Source organism: Scyliorhinus torazame, chromosome 18 (genome assembly GCF_047496885.1).
Source record: "Scyliorhinus torazame isolate Kashiwa2021f chromosome 18, sScyTor2.1, whole genome shotgun sequence".
Lineage (NCBI taxonomy): Eukaryota > Metazoa > Chordata > Chondrichthyes > Carcharhiniformes > Scyliorhinidae > Scyliorhinus > Scyliorhinus torazame.
In genome coordinates, this window is record NC_092724.1 from 76,775,708 (window position 1) to 76,794,090 (window position 18,383).

At 47.5% G+C, this 18,383-nt stretch overlaps 1 protein-coding gene across 1 annotated transcript in view; it reads right to left on the reverse strand.

Moving 5' to 3' along the window:
* Window positions 1–18,383, reverse strand: part of myo15b (myosin XVB) — a 462,078-nt gene that overhangs the window by 128,331 nt on the left and 315,364 nt on the right. The window contains exons 12-14 of the mRNA XM_072481964.1: window positions 16,853–16,910; window positions 10,506–10,636; window positions 4,721–4,816 (exon numbers count right to left, since the gene is read on the reverse strand). Of these exons, the coding sequence (XP_072338065.1) occupies window positions 4,721–4,816; window positions 10,506–10,636; window positions 16,853–16,910 (285 nt within the window). The remainder of the gene's footprint in view (window positions 1–4,720; window positions 4,817–10,505; window positions 10,637–16,852; window positions 16,911–18,383) is intronic.

An 18,383-nucleotide genomic window follows, 5' to 3' on the forward strand; every position in this document is an offset into this window, starting at 1 on the left:
TGCGTCCCTGTGGCTCAGAGGGGAAGGAGGGAGAGCAGGAGAGCAATAGTTATTGGGGACTCGATAGTTAGAGGGACAGATAGACGGTTCTGTGGCAGCGAAAGATTCACAGATGATATATTACCTCCCGGGTGCCAGGGTCCATGGTGTCTCAGACTGTGTTTTCAGAATCCTTAAGGGGGAGGGGGAACAGTCACAAGTAGTGGTACACATAGGTACCAACAACATATGTAAGAGAAAGGACGGGGATTGAAAACAGGAATTTAGGGAGCTAGGGTGGTAGTAGAGAGCCAGGACAAACCATGTCGTCATCTCTGGTTTGTGGCCAGTGCCACGTGCTAGTGAGGTGAGGAACAGGGAGAGAGTGCAGATAAACACGTGGCTGCAGGGATGGTGTAGGAGGGAGGGTTTCAGGTACGTGGATAATTGGAGCACATTCTGGGGAAGGTGGGACCTGTACAGACTAGGACGGTTTGCACCAGAACAAGAGGGGCACCAATATCCTGGGAAGGAAATTTTCTACGGCTCTTCAGGGGGGTTTAAACTAATTTGTCAGGGGGATGGGAAAACAAGCTGTAGTTCAGAAGCTGGTGTTGAGAGTAGTGAGGTACTGAGGAGGGCATGAAGGTCGCAGGAGTGTACCGGCAGACAGAAAGGTGGGTTGAAGTGTATCTACTTCAATGCAAGGAGCATCCGGAATAAGGTAGGTGAACTTGGAGCATGGATTGGTACTTGGGACTACGATGTTGTGGCCATTACGGAGAGATGGTTAGAACAGGGACAAGAATGGTTGTTGGAAGTTCCGGGGTATAGATGTTTCAGTAAGAGTAGGGAAGGTGTTAAAAGAGGTGGAGGAGTAGCATTGTTAATCAAGGATAGTTTAACGACTGCAGAAACGCAGTTCGAAGGAGATCTGCCTACTGAGGTAATATGGGCCAAAGTTGGAAATAGGAAAGGAGCGGTCACATTGTTAGAAGTTTTCTATAGGCCCCCAAATAGTGATAGAGATGTGGAGGAAGAAATTGCAAAACAGATTATGGATAGGTGTGGAGGTCTCAGGGTAGTTGGCATAGGTGACTTTAACTTTCCAAATATTGATTGGAACCTCTATAGGTCGAACAGTTCGGATGGGGCAGTTTTTGTACAGTGTGTGCAGGAGGGTTTCCTGACACAATATGTCGATAGGCCGACAAGAGCGGGGGCCACATTGGATTTGGTACTGGGTAATGAACTGGGCCAAGTGTTAGATTTGTTTGTGGGAGAGCACTTTGGAGATAGTGACCACAATTCAGTGTCTTTCACTATTGCAATGGAGAGGGATAGGGCCATACGGCAGGGCAAGGTTTATAATTGGGGGAGGGGTAATTATAATGCGATTAGGCAAGAATTAGGGAACATAAGATGGGAATAGAAACTGTCTGGGAAAGGCACAAATGAAAAGTGGAGCTTGTTCAAGAAACAAATCCTGCGTGTCCTTGATAGATATGTCCCTGTCAGGCAGGGAGGAAATGGCCGTGTGAGGGAACCATGGTTCACAAAAGAAGTTGAATATCTTGTCAAGAGGAAAAAGGAAGAGTATGTAAGGATGAGAAAACAAGGTTTAGTTGGGTCGCTTGAGGGTTACAAGGTAGCAAGGAATGAGCTAAAAAAAAGGGCTCAGGAGAGCTAGGAGGGGGCATGAGAAGTCCTTGGAGGGTCGGATCAAGGAAAACCCCAAGGCTTTTTACTCTTATGTGAGAAATAAAAGAATGACCAGGGGTGAGGGTAGGGCCGGTAAAGGACAGTAGTGGGAACTTGTGCATGGAGTCAGAAGAGATAGGAGAGGCGTTGAATGAATACTTTTCTTCAGTGTTAACCAAGGAGAGGGGCCATGTTTTTGAGGATGAGAGTGTGATACAGGCGGGTAGGCTGGAGGAGGTAGATGTTCTGAGGAAGGATGTATTAGCAATTTTGAAAAACCTGAGGGTCGACAAGTCCCCTGGGCCAGATGGGATATATCCAAGGATTTTTTGGGGAGGCAAAGGATGAGATTGCACAGCCTTTGGCTTTGGTCTTTGGGTCCTCACTTTCTACGGAAATAGTGCCAGAGGACTGGAGAGTGGCGAATGTTGTTCCTCTGTTCAAGAAAGGGAATAGGAATGACCCTGGTAATTATAGGCCAGTTAGTCTTACTTCGGTGGTCGGGAAGATAATGGAAAAGGTCCTGAAGGATAAGATTTATGAACATTTGGAAAGATGCAGCTTAATCCAGAATAGTCAACACGGATTTGTGATGGGTAAGTCTTGACTCACAAATTTGATTGAATTCTTTGAGGAGGTAACTAAGTGTGTAGATGAAGGTAGAGCAGTTGATGTCGTATACATGTATTTTAGTAAGGCGTTTGATAAGGTTCCCCATGGTCGGCTCATGAAGAAAGTAAGGCGGTGTGGGATCGAGGGAAATTTGGCCAATTGGATAAGTAACTGGCTATCACATAGAAGACAGAGGGTGCTGGTGGATGGAAAATTTTCAGACTGGAGACCAGTTACCAGCAATGTACCACAGGGATCAGTGCTGGGTCCTCTGCTATTTGTGATTTTTATCAATGACCTGGAGGAGGGGGCTGAAGGGTAGGTCAGTAAATTTGCTGATGACACCAAGATTGGTGGAGTAGTGGATGAGGTGGAGGGCTGTTGTAGGGTGCAAAGAGACATTGATAGGATGCAGAGCTGGGCCGGAAAATGGCAGATGGAGTTTAACCCTGATAAGTGCGAGATGATTCATTTTGGTAGAAAATATTTGAATGCGGATTACAGGGTCAATGGCAGGGTTCTGAGGAATGTGGAGGAACAGAGAGATCTTGGGGTTCATGTCCACAGATCTCTGAAAGTTGCCACTCAAATGGATAGAGCCGTGAAGGAGGCTTATAGTGTGTTAGCGTTTATTAACAGGGGGCTTGAGTTTAAGAGCCGCGGGGTTATGCTGGAACTATACATGACCCTGGTGAGACCACATTTGGAGTATTGTGTGCAGTTCTGGTCACCTCATTATAAGAAGGATGTGGAAGCATTGGAAAGGGTGCAAAGGAGATTTACCAGGATGTTGCCTGGTTTGCAGGATAGGTCTTATGAGGAAAGGTTGAGGGAGCTAGGGCTTTTCTCTTTGGAGCGGAGGAGGTTGAGAGGCGACATAATAGAGGTTTATAAGATGATGAGTAGGATAGATAGAGTGGACGTTCAGAGACTATTTCCTCGGTTGGATGTAGCTGTTACAAGGGGGCATAACTATAAGATTCAGGGTGGGAGATATAGGAGAGATGTCCGAGGTAGGTTCTTTACTCAGAGAGTGGTTAGGGTGTGGAATGGACTGCCTGCTGTGATAGTGGAGTCGGACACTTTAGGAACTTTCAAGCGGTTATTGACTAGGCACATGGAGCACACCAGAATGACAGGGAGTGGGATAGCTTGATCTTGGTTTCGGGCAAAGCTCGGCACAACATCGAGGGCCGAAGGGCCTGTTCTGTGCTGTACTGTTCTATGTTCTATAACCTCTTCTCACCTCAATACACAGAACGTCGATTTACCAGTGCCCATTGACAGATGTTGGCGAGTGCAGTTAGCAGCTGCCCACATTGACCATCGTCTACCCCTAGGTGGAGGCAAGGACTTACTGCGCGTTCAGGAGTGAAGCGAGAACTTGGCAGATGCTGAAGGACAGACCTTGAGAACAGAGGCCGTGAGGCAATGGGGTCAGTGGCAAGAGGGAGAATCATTGGGGGGCACGGGGGGGGGGGATAGTCAGCAAGATCGGGAGTGGCAAGAAGGGAGTAACGGTAAGACTGGGAGAGGGAGGAAGTGAAAGTGCTGCAGGAAAAGTCATGTGAGCAGGCATGCCACAGAAGTCATCTGTGGCAAAAAAACGTTAACATGAAATTGGCACGTTAAACCAATATACTGACGGTACTTTATTAACAATGTTAAAGTGGAACATTGTGAAGTGAGCCAACTTTAAGTGAGGACTTCTAGTACTATGATTTCTCTTTCTTGGATCCAAGTTGGATGATCTCGTATTTTCCCCACATTGAACTCTATTTGTCACAGTTTTCCCCACTCACTTAGTCTATCCATGTCCCTTTGTAACTTCCCACTCCACATGTCGTCAAACTAATCATTCATCCTTGATCCCGATCTGTGTCCCAATATATTTCCAACACAGGTCACAAGATTGTCTCCAATACCAGGCGGATTCCCAGATCTTGCAGCAAAATGGATCTCATCGTGAACATGTCATGTTTTTCAGGAGGACCGATCAGCATCACATTATAAATTCCCACACTGAAGGAGGCATCAACTCAATTTCTGTTTCTCTTGTACAAGGTTATGCAATTTTACTCTGACTGTGTTTCAACTCCAAACTTGAAGGTGTAATTGCCTTCAACCAACTTCAAGTTCTGAACCAGCTTGAGGATTGAATGATCACAGGTCATTTTCCACTTGCCATGCTCACCTGTTTACTCATGTTTAACATTTCAAGTAAATTTACCCCCCAGGTGGGGGCAATGACTCTTGGAAATGGGATATCGGAATGTACTGGAATTGGTGGAGAAATAGATAGGTTCCTAATTTCCTCCTGAAAGAATTACCACAATGTTGTCTCCTTGGAAACAGAGGGAAATTGATAAGTACAAAAGAGGTGATGAGCTTAGCAAATAGTTTGCAGAATGTGAAAGTTTATACTCACCAATTTGAAGAGTTCCACAGCTGTGTGTCTCTCTGCTCCCTGCAGGTGTGTGAAGGGTTGTTGTAGAGGGTGGTTCAATACCTGTAACTGAGGGACCTGAACAGGAGAGGGAACAATTCATAAGTTAGGATGGCATCTGTTCGATTTAATACTTGGTACTGGGTTTGCTGTTCTTTTATTATGCTGGTCAGATGTGAAGAATAAACACACAGAAGCTGCAGCATGTTTGTGAGGTACACAGCAAACCTGTGAAGAATTGCATTTCAGTCTGCATTTACTCACATTTCTCCACCTATCTGCTTTGGAGAGTGGTCTAAATGTGAAGAAGGCCTCCTTCTGCACTGTGCCAGAAGGAGGCCATTTGGCCCATCAAGTCTGCATTGACCCTCTGAAAGGGCACCCTACCTTGGCTCTTTATAGAAGAACTTTAGATAGAAGTTAGGGGTCAACCAATTTGTTGTGGGTCTGAAGTCACATATAGGCCTAAGCTGAGTAAGGACGGTAGTTTCCTTCTCTGGAAGACAATAGTGAACCAGGTTGGTTTTACAACAATCTGGTAGTTTCAAGGTCTTGCTTTTTTACTTCAGGTTTATTTAATTCAAATTATTAAGTAATTGATGGGATTTGAAATTGGGGTGGGATTCTCTGCTTGCTGAAGCCGATTTCGTAATCGGCAATCGGGCGGGGAATCCCTTTTTATGACCGAATTGGAAGCGGCGCCTGTTTTCGGATGCTCCGCCGGATGCTTCATTGAGGAATACGCCGCATGCTGTCGGAACAGCCTCAGGACGTTACCTGAAGGCCCTCCCCTGATGCTCCACCCCCGATGGGCCGAGTTCCCGACCGCGCGGTTGACTCGTGGTCTCAACGGTCGGGAACCCAACGTGGCAGCTGCGGGCTGTGTCCAGCGCCGCCACAGTCGGGGGGGAGCCGTGCTGCTGGCCGTGGGGGGGGGGGGGGGGGACTTTGGCAAATGCTGGGGGGAGGGGGAGAACTGGTGGATGGTGGCCTGGGGGTGTCCAGGAGGGCATTGTCTGGAAGGTCTGGTCCGCGAGCAGCCGGAGCCATGTTGTATGGCGCAACAACTGGCACCATGCGCATGCACCACGGACCCGTCAATAGTCTGGCTGTTTATTTCGTGAAGGCCGTGTGTTTTACATGACACAGCTGCTAGCCCCTCACCGGTCGGAGGGTCAGTGTTGGGGCCTCGCCGATTTTTTCATTGTAAAGCTAGACTCATCCTCCGGACATAGCCTCAAAATCGGAGAATCCAGCCCTATGTCTCCAGATTATCAGCCCAGGTATCTGGATATCAGTTCAATAACATAATCAACCAAGCTACAATGCTATTCAAGACCATCCAGTTTCCATTTTTCCATCTCTCCATGCTGTACCTAACACTGTTCACCCCTGTTCTGTGGATTCACCTCTGGAGTAGTGAACATAGAGTCATAGAAAATAGGTGTAGTAGGCCATTCAGCCTTCGATGCTGCACCACCATTCAATATGATCATCATAATAATAATAATCGCTTATTGTCACAAGTAGGCTTCAATGAAGTTACTGTGAAAAGCCCCTAGTCACCACATTCCGGCACCTGTTCGGGGAGGCCGGTACGGGAATTGAACATGCGCTGCCTTGTTGTGCATTACAAGCCAGCTGTTTAGCCCACTGCGCTAAACCAGCCCCTATATCATGGCTGATCATGAAAATTCAGTATTCCACTCCTACTTTGTAGGAGGTAATGCATTTTGGAAGGTCTAATGCAGGTAGGGAATATACAGTGAATGGTAGAACCCTCAAGAGTATTGAAAGTCAAAGAGATCTAGGAGTACAGGTCCACAGGTCACTGAAAGGGGCAACACAGGTGGAGAAGGTAGTCAAGAAGGCATACGGCATGCTTGCCTTCATTGGCCAGGGCATTGAGTATAAGAATTGGCAAGTCATGTTGCAGCTGTATAGAACCTTAGTTAGGCCACACTTGGAGTATAGTGTTCAATTCTGGTCGCCACACTACCAGAAGGATGTGGAGGCTTTAGAGAGGGTGCAGAAGAGATTTACCAGAATGTTGCCTGGTATGGAGGGCATTAGCTATGAGGAGTGGTTGAATAAACTCGGTTTGTTCTCACTGGAACGAAGGAGGTTGAGGGGCGACCTGATAGAGGTCTACAAAATTATGAGGGGCATAGACAGAGTGGATAGTCAGAGGCTTTTCCCCGGGGTAGAGGGGTCAATTACTAGGGGGCATAGGTTTAAGGTGAGAGGTGCAAGGTTTAGAGTAGATGTACGAGGCAAGTTTTTTTACGCAGAGGGTAGTGGGTGCCTGGAACTCGCTACCAGAGGAGGTGGTGGAAGCAGGGACGATAGTGACATTTAAGGGGCATCTTGACAAATACATGAATAGGATGGGAATAGAGGGATACGGACCCAGGAAGTGTAGAAGATTGTAGTTTAGTCGGGCAGCATGGTCGGCACGGGCTTGGAGGGCCGAAGGGCCTGTTCCTGTGCTGTACATTTCTTTGTTCTTTGTACTTTCTCTCCATTCCCCTTGATCCCTTTAGCCACAAGGGCAACATCCAGCTCCCTCTTGAATATATCCAATGAACCAGTTTTCTGTGGTAGAGAATTCCACAAGTTCACAACTCAGAGAAGAGGTTCTTCCTCATCTCAGTCCTGAATGGCTTACCCCTAAGAAGGCTCTGATCCCTAGTTCTGGACATCCCAAACTCGGGAACATTCTTCCCCGCATCTCGCCTGTTCAGTCCCATCAGGATTTAATATGTTTTCATGAGATTCCCTCTCATTCTCCTAAACTCCAGTGAGTACAATCCCAGTCGATCCAGTCTTTCTTCATATGTCGGTCCTGCCATCCCGGGAATTAGTCTGGTGAACCTTCGCTGAACACCCTCAATAGCAAGAATGTCCTTCCTCAAACTAGGAGACTAAAACTGCACACAATACTTAAGGTGTGGTCTCACTGTGTATAACTGCAGCTAGACAGCCCTACCCCTATACTCAAATCCTCTCGCTATGAAGGCCAGGATGCCATTAGCTTTCCTCACCGTCTGCAGTACCTGCATGCCAGCCTTCAGTGACTTTTTGGTTGCTGGAGTTTAAGACTAGGGAGGTTATGCTGCAATAGTATAAGGTGTTAATGAGGCCACACCTGGAGTATTGTGTTCAGTTTTGGTCTCCTTACCTGAGAAAAGATGTACTGGCGCTGAAGGGTGTGCAGAGGAGATTCACTAGGTTCATCCCAGAGCTGAACAGGTTGGATTACGAGGAGAGGTAGAGTAGACTGGGACTGTACTCGTTGGAATTTAGAAGGATGCGGGGGGATCTTATAGAAACATATAAAATTATGAAGGGAATAGATAGGATAGATGGGGGCAGGTTGTTTCCACTGGCGGGTGAAAGCAGAACTAGGGGGCATAGCCTCAAAATAAGGGTAAGTAGATTTAGGACTGAGCTGAGGAGGAACTTCTTCACCCAAAGGGTTGTGAATCTGTGGAATTCCCTGCCCAGTGAAAAAGTTGAGGTTCCTTCATTAAATGTTTTTAAGATAAAGATAGATAGTTTTTTGAAGAATAAAGGAATTAAGGATTATGGTGTTCGGGCTGGAAAGTGGAACTGAGTCCACAAAAGGTCAGCCATGATCTCATTGAATGGCGGAGCAGGCTTGAGGGGCCAGGTGGCCTACTCCTGTTCCTAGTTCTTATGTTCTTATGTTCCACCATGACACCCAGGCCTAATTGCACTTTCCCTATTCCGAAACTGCTACCATTCAAGTAATAATTTGCCTTCCTGTTTTTGCCACCAAAGTGGATAACCTCACATTTACCCACATTATTTGCCAAATATTTGGCCACTCAACAGTCTGTCACCCTGTAGCCTCTTTACATCCTCCTCACAGCACACAATGCCAACTTTATAACATGTGGCAGCATGTTATAAAGTTGTAACTGAATCAAGGTGAATCCTGGCCCTGTACAGGAATGATTCGCAAACTTTAATAGACTGGGCATCACCAAACAATCATTGTCTTTCATTCACCACCTCATCAGGATGTTGATACTGGCAATCTGCCCATTTTCATTGCCCAGCACAGAGTAAAGTTCCCTCTACACTGTCGTATTAAACACTCCCAGGACAGGTAAACATGAGGTTAGATACATAATAAAGCTCCATCCACACTGTCCCCATCAAACATTCCCAGGGCAAATACAGCACTGGGTAAGATACAGAGTAAAGCTCCCACTCCAAACTGTCCCCATCAAACACTCCCAGGACAGGTACAGCACAAATGGCGGAATTTAACTAAATGGGAACAAGGTCCCATTGCGAGCGCATTTAGCTGTGTTTCCTGGTGCACGCAGCGCTGAGAAACATAATACTATAAAACGGCACTTGCGTTTGATAGGGGCCTCAACGGGGAACAGTCGGCTGAGGCTGCGCATAGCCTGGTTTGTGCACTGAGGAACTCCACTGGCTGGAGGTCCTCAGGGTAGCAAGAGATAAATTGTGTCCTGATGCCTGAAGCCCCTGTAGCGACCCCTCCCCAAGCCCCAGCACACTATGGCAGGGTCCCCTAGCCCCCCAACACCCATGCAGGGCACCCCCACCCGATCACCACCATGCAGAAATGCCAGCTTGGCACCTTGGCAGTGCCAACCTGGCAGTTCCCCTGCCAGCTCCAAGTGCCTCCTGGGCACCTTGGGTGGCAGCTAGCAATGCAAGGATACCACCTTGCCCAAAAGGCATGCACCTGGGGGCCTCCCAGGGTGTTGGCATGTAGGCGGTAAGGGAAATAATGATGGATGGGGGGAATGTTTTGGCATGTGGTGGCACTAAATTGGCACAGGAGCTATAAAGGTCCATGGGCTTGGGTGTAGAGCATATGCTGCTTTGGGTGGTATGAGGGATTTTTGGAGTGGCATACATTGGAATAGACGTTATGGGGGACCATAGGGATGGGTACAGGTGCATATATTGACATGTAATGCACGAGGGTGATGGTTGTGGGTACAGGGGCATGAGATGACATGGATGGAGCATGGGCAGTGTGTGAGGTGAAGGATGAAGGCTGGAAAGATGCTTTTTGTTTGCCCAGTCATTCACACAATGCCAGTGCACCGAAGCAGAGCTTCTTCCCAGCTTGCCTCAGCATCTGACATCCTGCGCACTCATTCCAGGGTGGGCAGGCTCGACTTCTAATCCAGTTTGTCCCCCTGGAATGAAAATCCCAACTTCTGGGACCCTTAACCTGGGTCAGGTTCGCATAGCTGGGAAAGTCAGGCGTAAATTTCCCATCAATACCCATCTCCTAATTTAACTCTCCAACCATAATTCACCCCTTTCATACCCTAACTCGCCTACAGTATTATACATTCCCAGTATCTCTGCTCTAACACTGAACTGGCAGACAGGTTGACTTTCACTGCAGACCCTGGCTTCAGGACCAAATGGGAGTCCCAAGCCTGAAGATGCAGTCAGTGGGATCGGCTCATCGATTTTACTGGTAGCAGCTTCCTAATTGTCTGATCCACGCTCACCATCCTTGAATGGACTACACTTACTGGCGTTGCTCAGCAATGGCAGAACAGGTTGGCATTTCTGAGGTAGTGGGGAGGCCTTGCAGGTGCCGGAAGGTGGAGTCACCTTGCGAAAGGTAGGTCGTAATAATAAATTCAGGATGGCTGAGGGTGGAAGGTCCTGAAACTGAACCTCACAAGATGAGTCCCTATTGCCTTACTTCTTCTCCATGTATTAAGTCTTCTTACTCTACCTGAAAGTGCTGATTGATGAATTTACTGAAGGGGAAGTTGTTGACATCGGCAGGAAGAGAGACATTGATGACAGCCTTAACCTGTGGTGGGGCCACTTCAGCAATCTGATTCTCAATGGCAGGCGATTGTTCTGAAAAACAATGGGAGTTAGTGAGTGTTACTGATTAAAGTATCCCACTGAACGATCAGTGAAATCAACTATTGTCAAACTGAATACACAAGACCACTGCCTGTTGGAGATATGATACTTAGAGATAGTGCAATAAGAACAAAGGGACTCACTGTACGGCTATATACAGAGACAGTTCACATACCCACTGCATTAAAACCTCACATAACCAGACAGCTCCAAATAAATAGTCATTTGGAACTGACCAGGCCCTCAGAACATGAAGTGCTTTACAGTCAAGGAAATTATTTTTGACGTGTAGGCACTGTTCAAATGTGGGGAACATGGCAGCCAATTTGAACATGCAAGCTCCCACAATCAGCAAGGTGATAATTTCCAACTAAACTGTTTTAGTGATATTGGTTGAGGGATAAGTATATGGCACGACAGCTGGGATTAATGTCATGGGACATATTACATCCATATGAGATGGTAGATGTGTGCTCAGTTTAACGTCTCATCCCGAAAATGGCACTTCTGACAGTGCAGCACTCTCTCACAACTACATTGAAGAGTCAACTTCCACACAAACAATATACAGAAATTATTTAGGATGATTATATGCGATTTTACACCCAAAACACAAAGCATTTGTTTCAACTACTCCCTGAGGTAACGAATTCCACAAGCTGAGCACTTTCTGGGTGAAGATATTTCTCCTCATGGACTACCCTGTATTCTCAGACTATGACCCCTGGTTCTGGATGCACCAGAACCTACCCTGTCTAGTCCTGTTAGAAATGTATTGGTTTCTATGAAGCAGACACAGGGGGCCAAATGGCCTCCTCCTCCTAATTTCCATGTTTCTATGAATGTCTAGGCTATGTATATGGGCGGTGGGGGGTAGGGGTTGAATGCCAGGGTGGGGAGGGTAAGAAATTCAGAAATATGACAAAAGATGTTAATTTCACTGTTCAAGATTTCCAGTGGCGTTCGCGAACGGAATGGCCGCAGCAAAGATCGCGGCTTTCTTCGGGGGGATTCCCGGCGGGTCTTTTAAAAAACCTAAAGTCCCCGCAAAATCGTCCCTGCCTCCCTCACCCTGCCCAGGCGCCAAAGCTCCGTTCCACGGAGCTGAAGAGGAAAAAGTAGACGCGAGAGAGGAGAGATTGGTCCCGGTGTGCTGCACGTGGAGGAGGAGTGGGGATCGCAACCAGAAACAGCCTGAAAGTTGGAGCATGGAGAGGATAAGACAAAAAAAAAAAAAATGTATTCAACTTTTTCTTTTCCCTCCTGAAAATTTGGAAAACTTTTTTTAAAACAGCATTATCAGCGACCCCTCCCACCCAGGCATTGCCGTCTTCCAGACCTTTCCATCAGGCAGAAGGTACAGAAGTATGAAGACCCGCACATCCAGATGTAGGAACAGCTTCTTCCCGCCCGCAGTTACGAGACTCCTCAACGACTCCCCTTCAGATTGATTTGTTCGCTGTAAGAACACTGTTCACGACGCCCTATGTTGCTCTTGCTCATGTTTTTGCTTCGTTTGGCCCCTTGTTGTGCCAAACTTTTGTCCTAGATTAATAGTAGATTATCATAGAATTTACAATGCAGAAGGAGGCCATTCGGCCCGTCGAGTCTGCACCGGCTCTTGGAAAGAGCACCCTACCCAAGCCCCCACCTCCCCATAACCCAATAACCCCACCCAACACTAAGGGCAATTTTGGACATTAAGGGCAATTTATCATGGCCAATCCACCTAACCTGCACATCTTTGGACTGTGGGAGGAAACCGGAGCACCCGGAAGAAACCCACGCACACATGGGGAGGATGTGCAGACTCCGCACAGACAGTGACCCAAGCCGGAATCGAACCTGGGACCCTGGAGCTGTGAAGCAATTGTGCTATCCACAATGTTACCGTGCTGCCCTTAAGAACAAATTAATCTACACTATATCATTCTACCGTAATCCATGTACCTATCCAATAGCTGCTTGAAGGTCCCTAATGTTTCCGACTCAACTACTTCCACAGGCAGTGCATTCCATGCCCCCACTACTCTCTGGGTAAATAACCTACCTCGGACATCCCCCCTATATCTTCCACCATTCACCTTAAATTTATGTCCCCTTGTAATGGTTTGTTCCACCCGGGGAAAAGGTCTCTGACTGTCGACTCTATCTATTCCCCTGATCATCTTATAAACCTCTATCAAGTCGCCCCTCATCTTTCTCCGTTCTAATGAGAAAAGGCCTAGCACCCTCAACCTTTCCTCGTAAGACCTACTCTCCATTCCAGGCAATATCCTGCTAAATCTCCTTTGCACCTTTCCAAAGCTTCCACATCCTTCCTAAAATGAGGTGACCAGAACTGTACACAGTACTCCAAATGTGGCCTTACCAAGGTTTTGTACAGCTGTATCATCACCTCACGGCTCTTAAATTCAATCCCTCTGTTAATGAATGCTAGCACACCATAGGCCTTTTTCAGAGCTCTATCCGCTTGAGTGGCAACTTTCAAAGATGTATGAACATAGACCCAAAGATCTCTCTGCTCCTCCACATTGCCAAGAACCCTACCGTTAACCCTGTATTCCGCATTCATATTTGTCCTTCCAAAATGGACTACCTCACACTTTTCAGGGTTAAACTCCATCTGCCACTTCTCAGCCCAGCTCTGCATCCTATCTATGTCTCTTTGCAGCTGACAACAGCTCTCCTCACTATCCACAACTCCACCAATCTTCGTATCATCTGCAAATTTACTGACCCACCCTTCAACTCCCTCATCCAAGTCATTAATGAAAATCACAAACAGCAGAGGACCCAGAACTGATCCCTGCGGTACGCCACTTGTAACTGGGATCCAGGCTGAATATTTGCCATCCACCACCACTCTCTGACTTCTATCGGTTAGCCAGTTTGTTATCCAACTGGCCAAATTTCCCACTATCCCATGCCTCCTTACTTTCTGCATAAGCCTACCATGGGGAACTTTATCAAATGCCTTACGAAAATCCATGTACACTACTTTACCTTCATCCACATGCTTGGTCACCTCCTCAAAGAATTCAATAAGACTGGTAAGACAAGACCTACCCCTCACAAATCCGTGCTGACTATCCCTAATCAAGCAGTGTCTTTCCAGATGCTCAGAAATCCTATCCTTCAGTACCCTTTCCATTACTTTGCCTACCACCGAAGTAAGACTAACTGGCCTGTAATTCCCAGGGTTATCCCTATTCCCTTTTTTGAACAGGAGCACGACATTCACCACTCTCCAATCCCCTAACAAGTATTTCCTCGAGCTTACCAGTCTGTTTCACACTGTCCTCTCCAACAATATGACTCCTCTCATTTGTAAATACTGAAGAAAAGTACTCGTTCAAGACCTCTCCTATCTCTTCAGACTCAATACACAATCTCCCGCTACTATCCTTGATCGGACCTACCCTCGCTCTAGTCAGTCTCATATTTCTCACATATGTGTAAAAGGCCTTTGGGATTTCCTTGATCCTACCAGCCAAAGATTTTTCATGCCCTCTCTTAGCTCTCCTAATCCCTTTCTTCAGTTCCCTCCTGGCTATCTTGTGCCCCTCCAGCGCCCTGTCTGAACCTTGTTTCCTCAGCCTTACAGAAGTCCCCTTCTTCCTCTTAACAAGACATTCAACCTCTCTGGTCAACCATGGTTCCCTCACTCGACCATCTCATCCCTGCCTGACAGGGACATACATATCAAGGACACGTAGTACCTGTTCCTTGAACAAGTTCCACATTTCACTTGTGTCCTTCCCTGACAGCCTATGTTCCCAACTTATGCACTTCAATTCTTGTCTGACAACATTGTATTTACCCTTCCCCCAATTGTAAACCTTGCCCTGTTGCACGCACCTATCCCTCTCCATTACTAAAGTGAAAGTCACAGAATTGTGGTCACTATCTCCAAAATGCTCCCCCACTAACAAATCTATGGTTCATTACCAAGTACCAAATCCAATATGGCCTCTGGTCAGACAATCTACATACTGTGTTAGAAAAGCTTCCTGGACACACTGCACAAACACCACCCCATCCAAACTATTTGATCTAAAGAGTTTCCACTCAATGTTTGGGAAGTTGAAGTCATCCATGACTACTACCCTGTGACTTCTGCACCTTTTCAAAATCTGTTCCTCCACATCTGTGCTACTATTGGGGGGCCTATAGAAAACTCCCAACAAGGTGACTGCTCCTTTCCTATTTCTGACTTCAACCCATACTACCTCAGAGGGCAGATACTCCTCAAACTGCCTTTCTGCAGCTGTTATACTATCTCTAATTAACAATGCCACCCCTCACCTCTTTTACCACCCTCCCTAATCTTATTGAAACATCTATAACCAGGGACCTCAAACAACCATTTCTGCCCCTCTTCTATCCAAGTTTCCGTGATGGCCACCACACCGTAGTCCCAAGTACCGATCCATGCCTTAAGTTCACCCACCTTATTCCTGATGCTTCTTGCGTTGAAGTATACACACTTCAACCCATCTGTGCCTGCGAGTACTCTCCTTTGTCAGTGTTCCCTTCCCCACTGCCTCACTACACACTTTGATGTCCTGAATATCGGCTACCTTAGTTGCTGGACTACAAATTCGGTTCCCATTGCCCTGCCAAATTAGTTTAAACCCTCCCGAAGAGTACTAGAAAACCTCCCTCCCAGGATATTGATGCCCCTCTGGTTCAGATGCAACCCGTCCTGCTTGTATAGGTCCCACCTTCCCCAGAATGTGCTCCAATTATCCAAATACCTGAAGCCCTCCCTCCTACACCATTCCTGCAGCCACGTGTTCAACTGCACTCTCTCCCTATTCCTAGCCTCGCTATCACGTGGCACTGGTAACAAACCAGAGATGACAACTCTGTCTGTCCTGGATTTTAACTTCCAGCCTAATTCCCTAAACTCGTTTCTTACCTCCACACCCCTTTTCCTACCTACGTCGTTGGTACCAATGTGTACCACGACTTCTGGCTGCTCCCCCTCCCCCTTAAGGATCCTGAAGACACGATCCGAGACATCCCTGGCCCTGGCACCCGGGAGGCAACATACCTTCTGGGAGTCTCGTTCGCGACCACAGAATCTCCTATCTATTCCCCTAACCATTGAATCTCCTATTACTATTGTTTTTCTATTCTCCCCCCTTCCCTTCTGAGCCCCAGAGCCAGACTCAGTGCCAGCGACCTGGCCGCTAGGGCCTTCTCCAGTAGGTTATCCCCCCCCAACAGCATCCAAAACAGTATACTTGTTTTTAAGGTAAACGGCCACGAGGGATCCCTGCACTATCTGCCCGTTTGTTTTCTTTCCCCTGACTGTAACCCAGTTACTCTTGTCCTGTACCTTGGGTGTGGTTATCTCCCAATAACTCTTCTCTATAACCCCCTCTGCCTCCCGGATTATCCGAAGTACATCCAGCTCCAGCTCCAGTTCCCTAACACGGTCTTTGAGGAGCTGGAGTTGGGTGTACTTCCCGCAGGTATAATTAGCGGGGACACCGGTGGTATCCCTCACCACCCACATCCTACAGGAGGAGCATGCAACTGGCCTAGTCTCCATCCCCTCTTACCTTACAGAATATAGCTGCCCTGTGGACCAACTGGACCTCTGCCCTCCGACTCTGCTCCCAGTCAGCTGCACTCTCTGTAAACTCCTGGCTCCCTTCTCGCTCTTTGCAGAAATGTAGGAAACGAAATGAAAGGAGCACCTTACTCCCTCCTCACCTAACTCCCTCAGTCACCAAACTCTCACTATAGCACTCAAATGCACCAAATTCAGCACTCCCTCAGTCACCAAACTCTCACTATAGCACTCAAATGCACCAAATTCAGCACTCAGATGTACCATTTGTCAATGTACTTTGTTGATTATTCTTTTTGTCCACTATGTTCGTACTGTGTACGTTCTCTTAGCTGCAGAAAAATACTTTTTACTGTATTTCGGTACATGTGACAATAAATCAAATCAAATATACCTAAGGCACCAAAGCGACTTTAATATATATGGAAACAGCCATGTTTGCCAATTCAGTATCACTATGAGCTGAAGTGTGATCAGTTTCATGCCTTAGAAATCGAGTTGAAACTGCACCACAAGGAATCCTCACAGTGAGGCCCAAGAGGCATCTCACACATAAATAAATGGCCCATCCAATCACTGATGAAAGAAGGTTTACAAATAGTGTAGACAGCATTCTCACTTACCTTCAGCAAGCTGTAACAGAGCAGCAAGCTCAGCTGGGATCTCGAGAAATCCAACATCCTGCAGAGGATTAGAGAAAGACATGAACTCAGATGGTACAAAAGATGTGTGTGTGTGTAACTATGTGTGTGGATGTGTTGGTTGTGTGTGTGTGTGTGACTTTTGTGTGTGTGGGTTGTGTTGATATGTTTGTAACTGTGTGTTTGTGTGGGTGTGTTGGTTGCATTGATGTGCGTGCGTGTAACTGTGTGTGTGTGTGTGTGTGTATGTGGATTTGTTGGTTGTGTTAATGCATCTGTGTGTGTAACTGTGTATGTGCGTTAGTTGTGTTGATGTATGTGTGTAACTGTGTATCTGTTTGTTATGTTGATGTGTGTGTTAGTTATGCTGATGTGTGTGTAGCTGTGTGTGTGTTAGCTGTGTTGATGTGTGTGTGTAACGGTGTGTGTGTTAATTATGTTGATGTGTTTCTCAATCCATGTTCCATTGTGAGAGCATTGTAAAACCAACCCTGATATATTTAATGGCCAACTTTACATTGAATAACTCACAGACAGAAGGAAGATCATTCTCTGCCTGCCTCCTACTTTCTTTTTGAAATATCCATTTCTGTTTATCTACAATTATTCCCACCTCTTGCTGAGTCTTTTGGTTTCTCGCTGGTTCTCGGTTTGCCTTTTTAAAAAAAATAATTTAAGAATCTTTATTGTCACAAGTAGGCTTACATTAACACTGCAATGAAGTTACTGTAAAAAGCCCCTTGTCACCACATTCCGGCGCCTGTTTGGGTCCACAGAGGGAGAATTCAGAAAGTCCAAATTATCCAACAGGATGTCTTTCTGGACTCGTGGGAGGAATCCTGAGCACCCAGAAGAAACCCACACAGACACAGGGAGAACGTGCAGACTCCACACAGACAGTGGCCCAAGCCAGGGATCGTACCTGGGACCCTGGTGCGGTGAAGCAACAGTGCTACCCACTATGATACCGTGCTGCCCTACACTGTTAAGGGGCGTCATTCTCCGACCCCCCGCCGGGTCGGAGAATGGCCATTGGCCGCCGTGAATCCCGCCCCCGCCCCCGCTGAAGTCCCGGTACCGGAGATTGGGCGGGGGCGGGAATCGGGCCGCGCCGGTTGGCGGGATCTCCCCCTCAATTCTCCGGCCCGGATGGGCCGAAGTCCTGCCCAGAAATTGCCTGTCCCGCCGGCGTAAATCAAAGCTGGTATTTACTGGCGGGACCAGGCGGCGTGGGCGGGCTCCGGAGTCCTGGGGGGGGGGGGGGGGGGGGGGCGCGGGGCGATCTGACCCCGGGGGGTGCCCCCATGGTGGCCTGGCCTGCGATAGGGGCCCACCGATCCGTGGGCGGGCCTGTGCCGTGGGGGCACTCTTTCCCTTCCGCCTCCGCCACGGTCTCCACCATGGCGGAGGAGGAAGTGACTCTCCCCACTGCGCATGTGCGGGAAACTGTCGGCGGCCGCCGACGCTCCCGTGCATGCGCCGCATTTCCGCGCCAGCTGGCGGGGCAACAAAC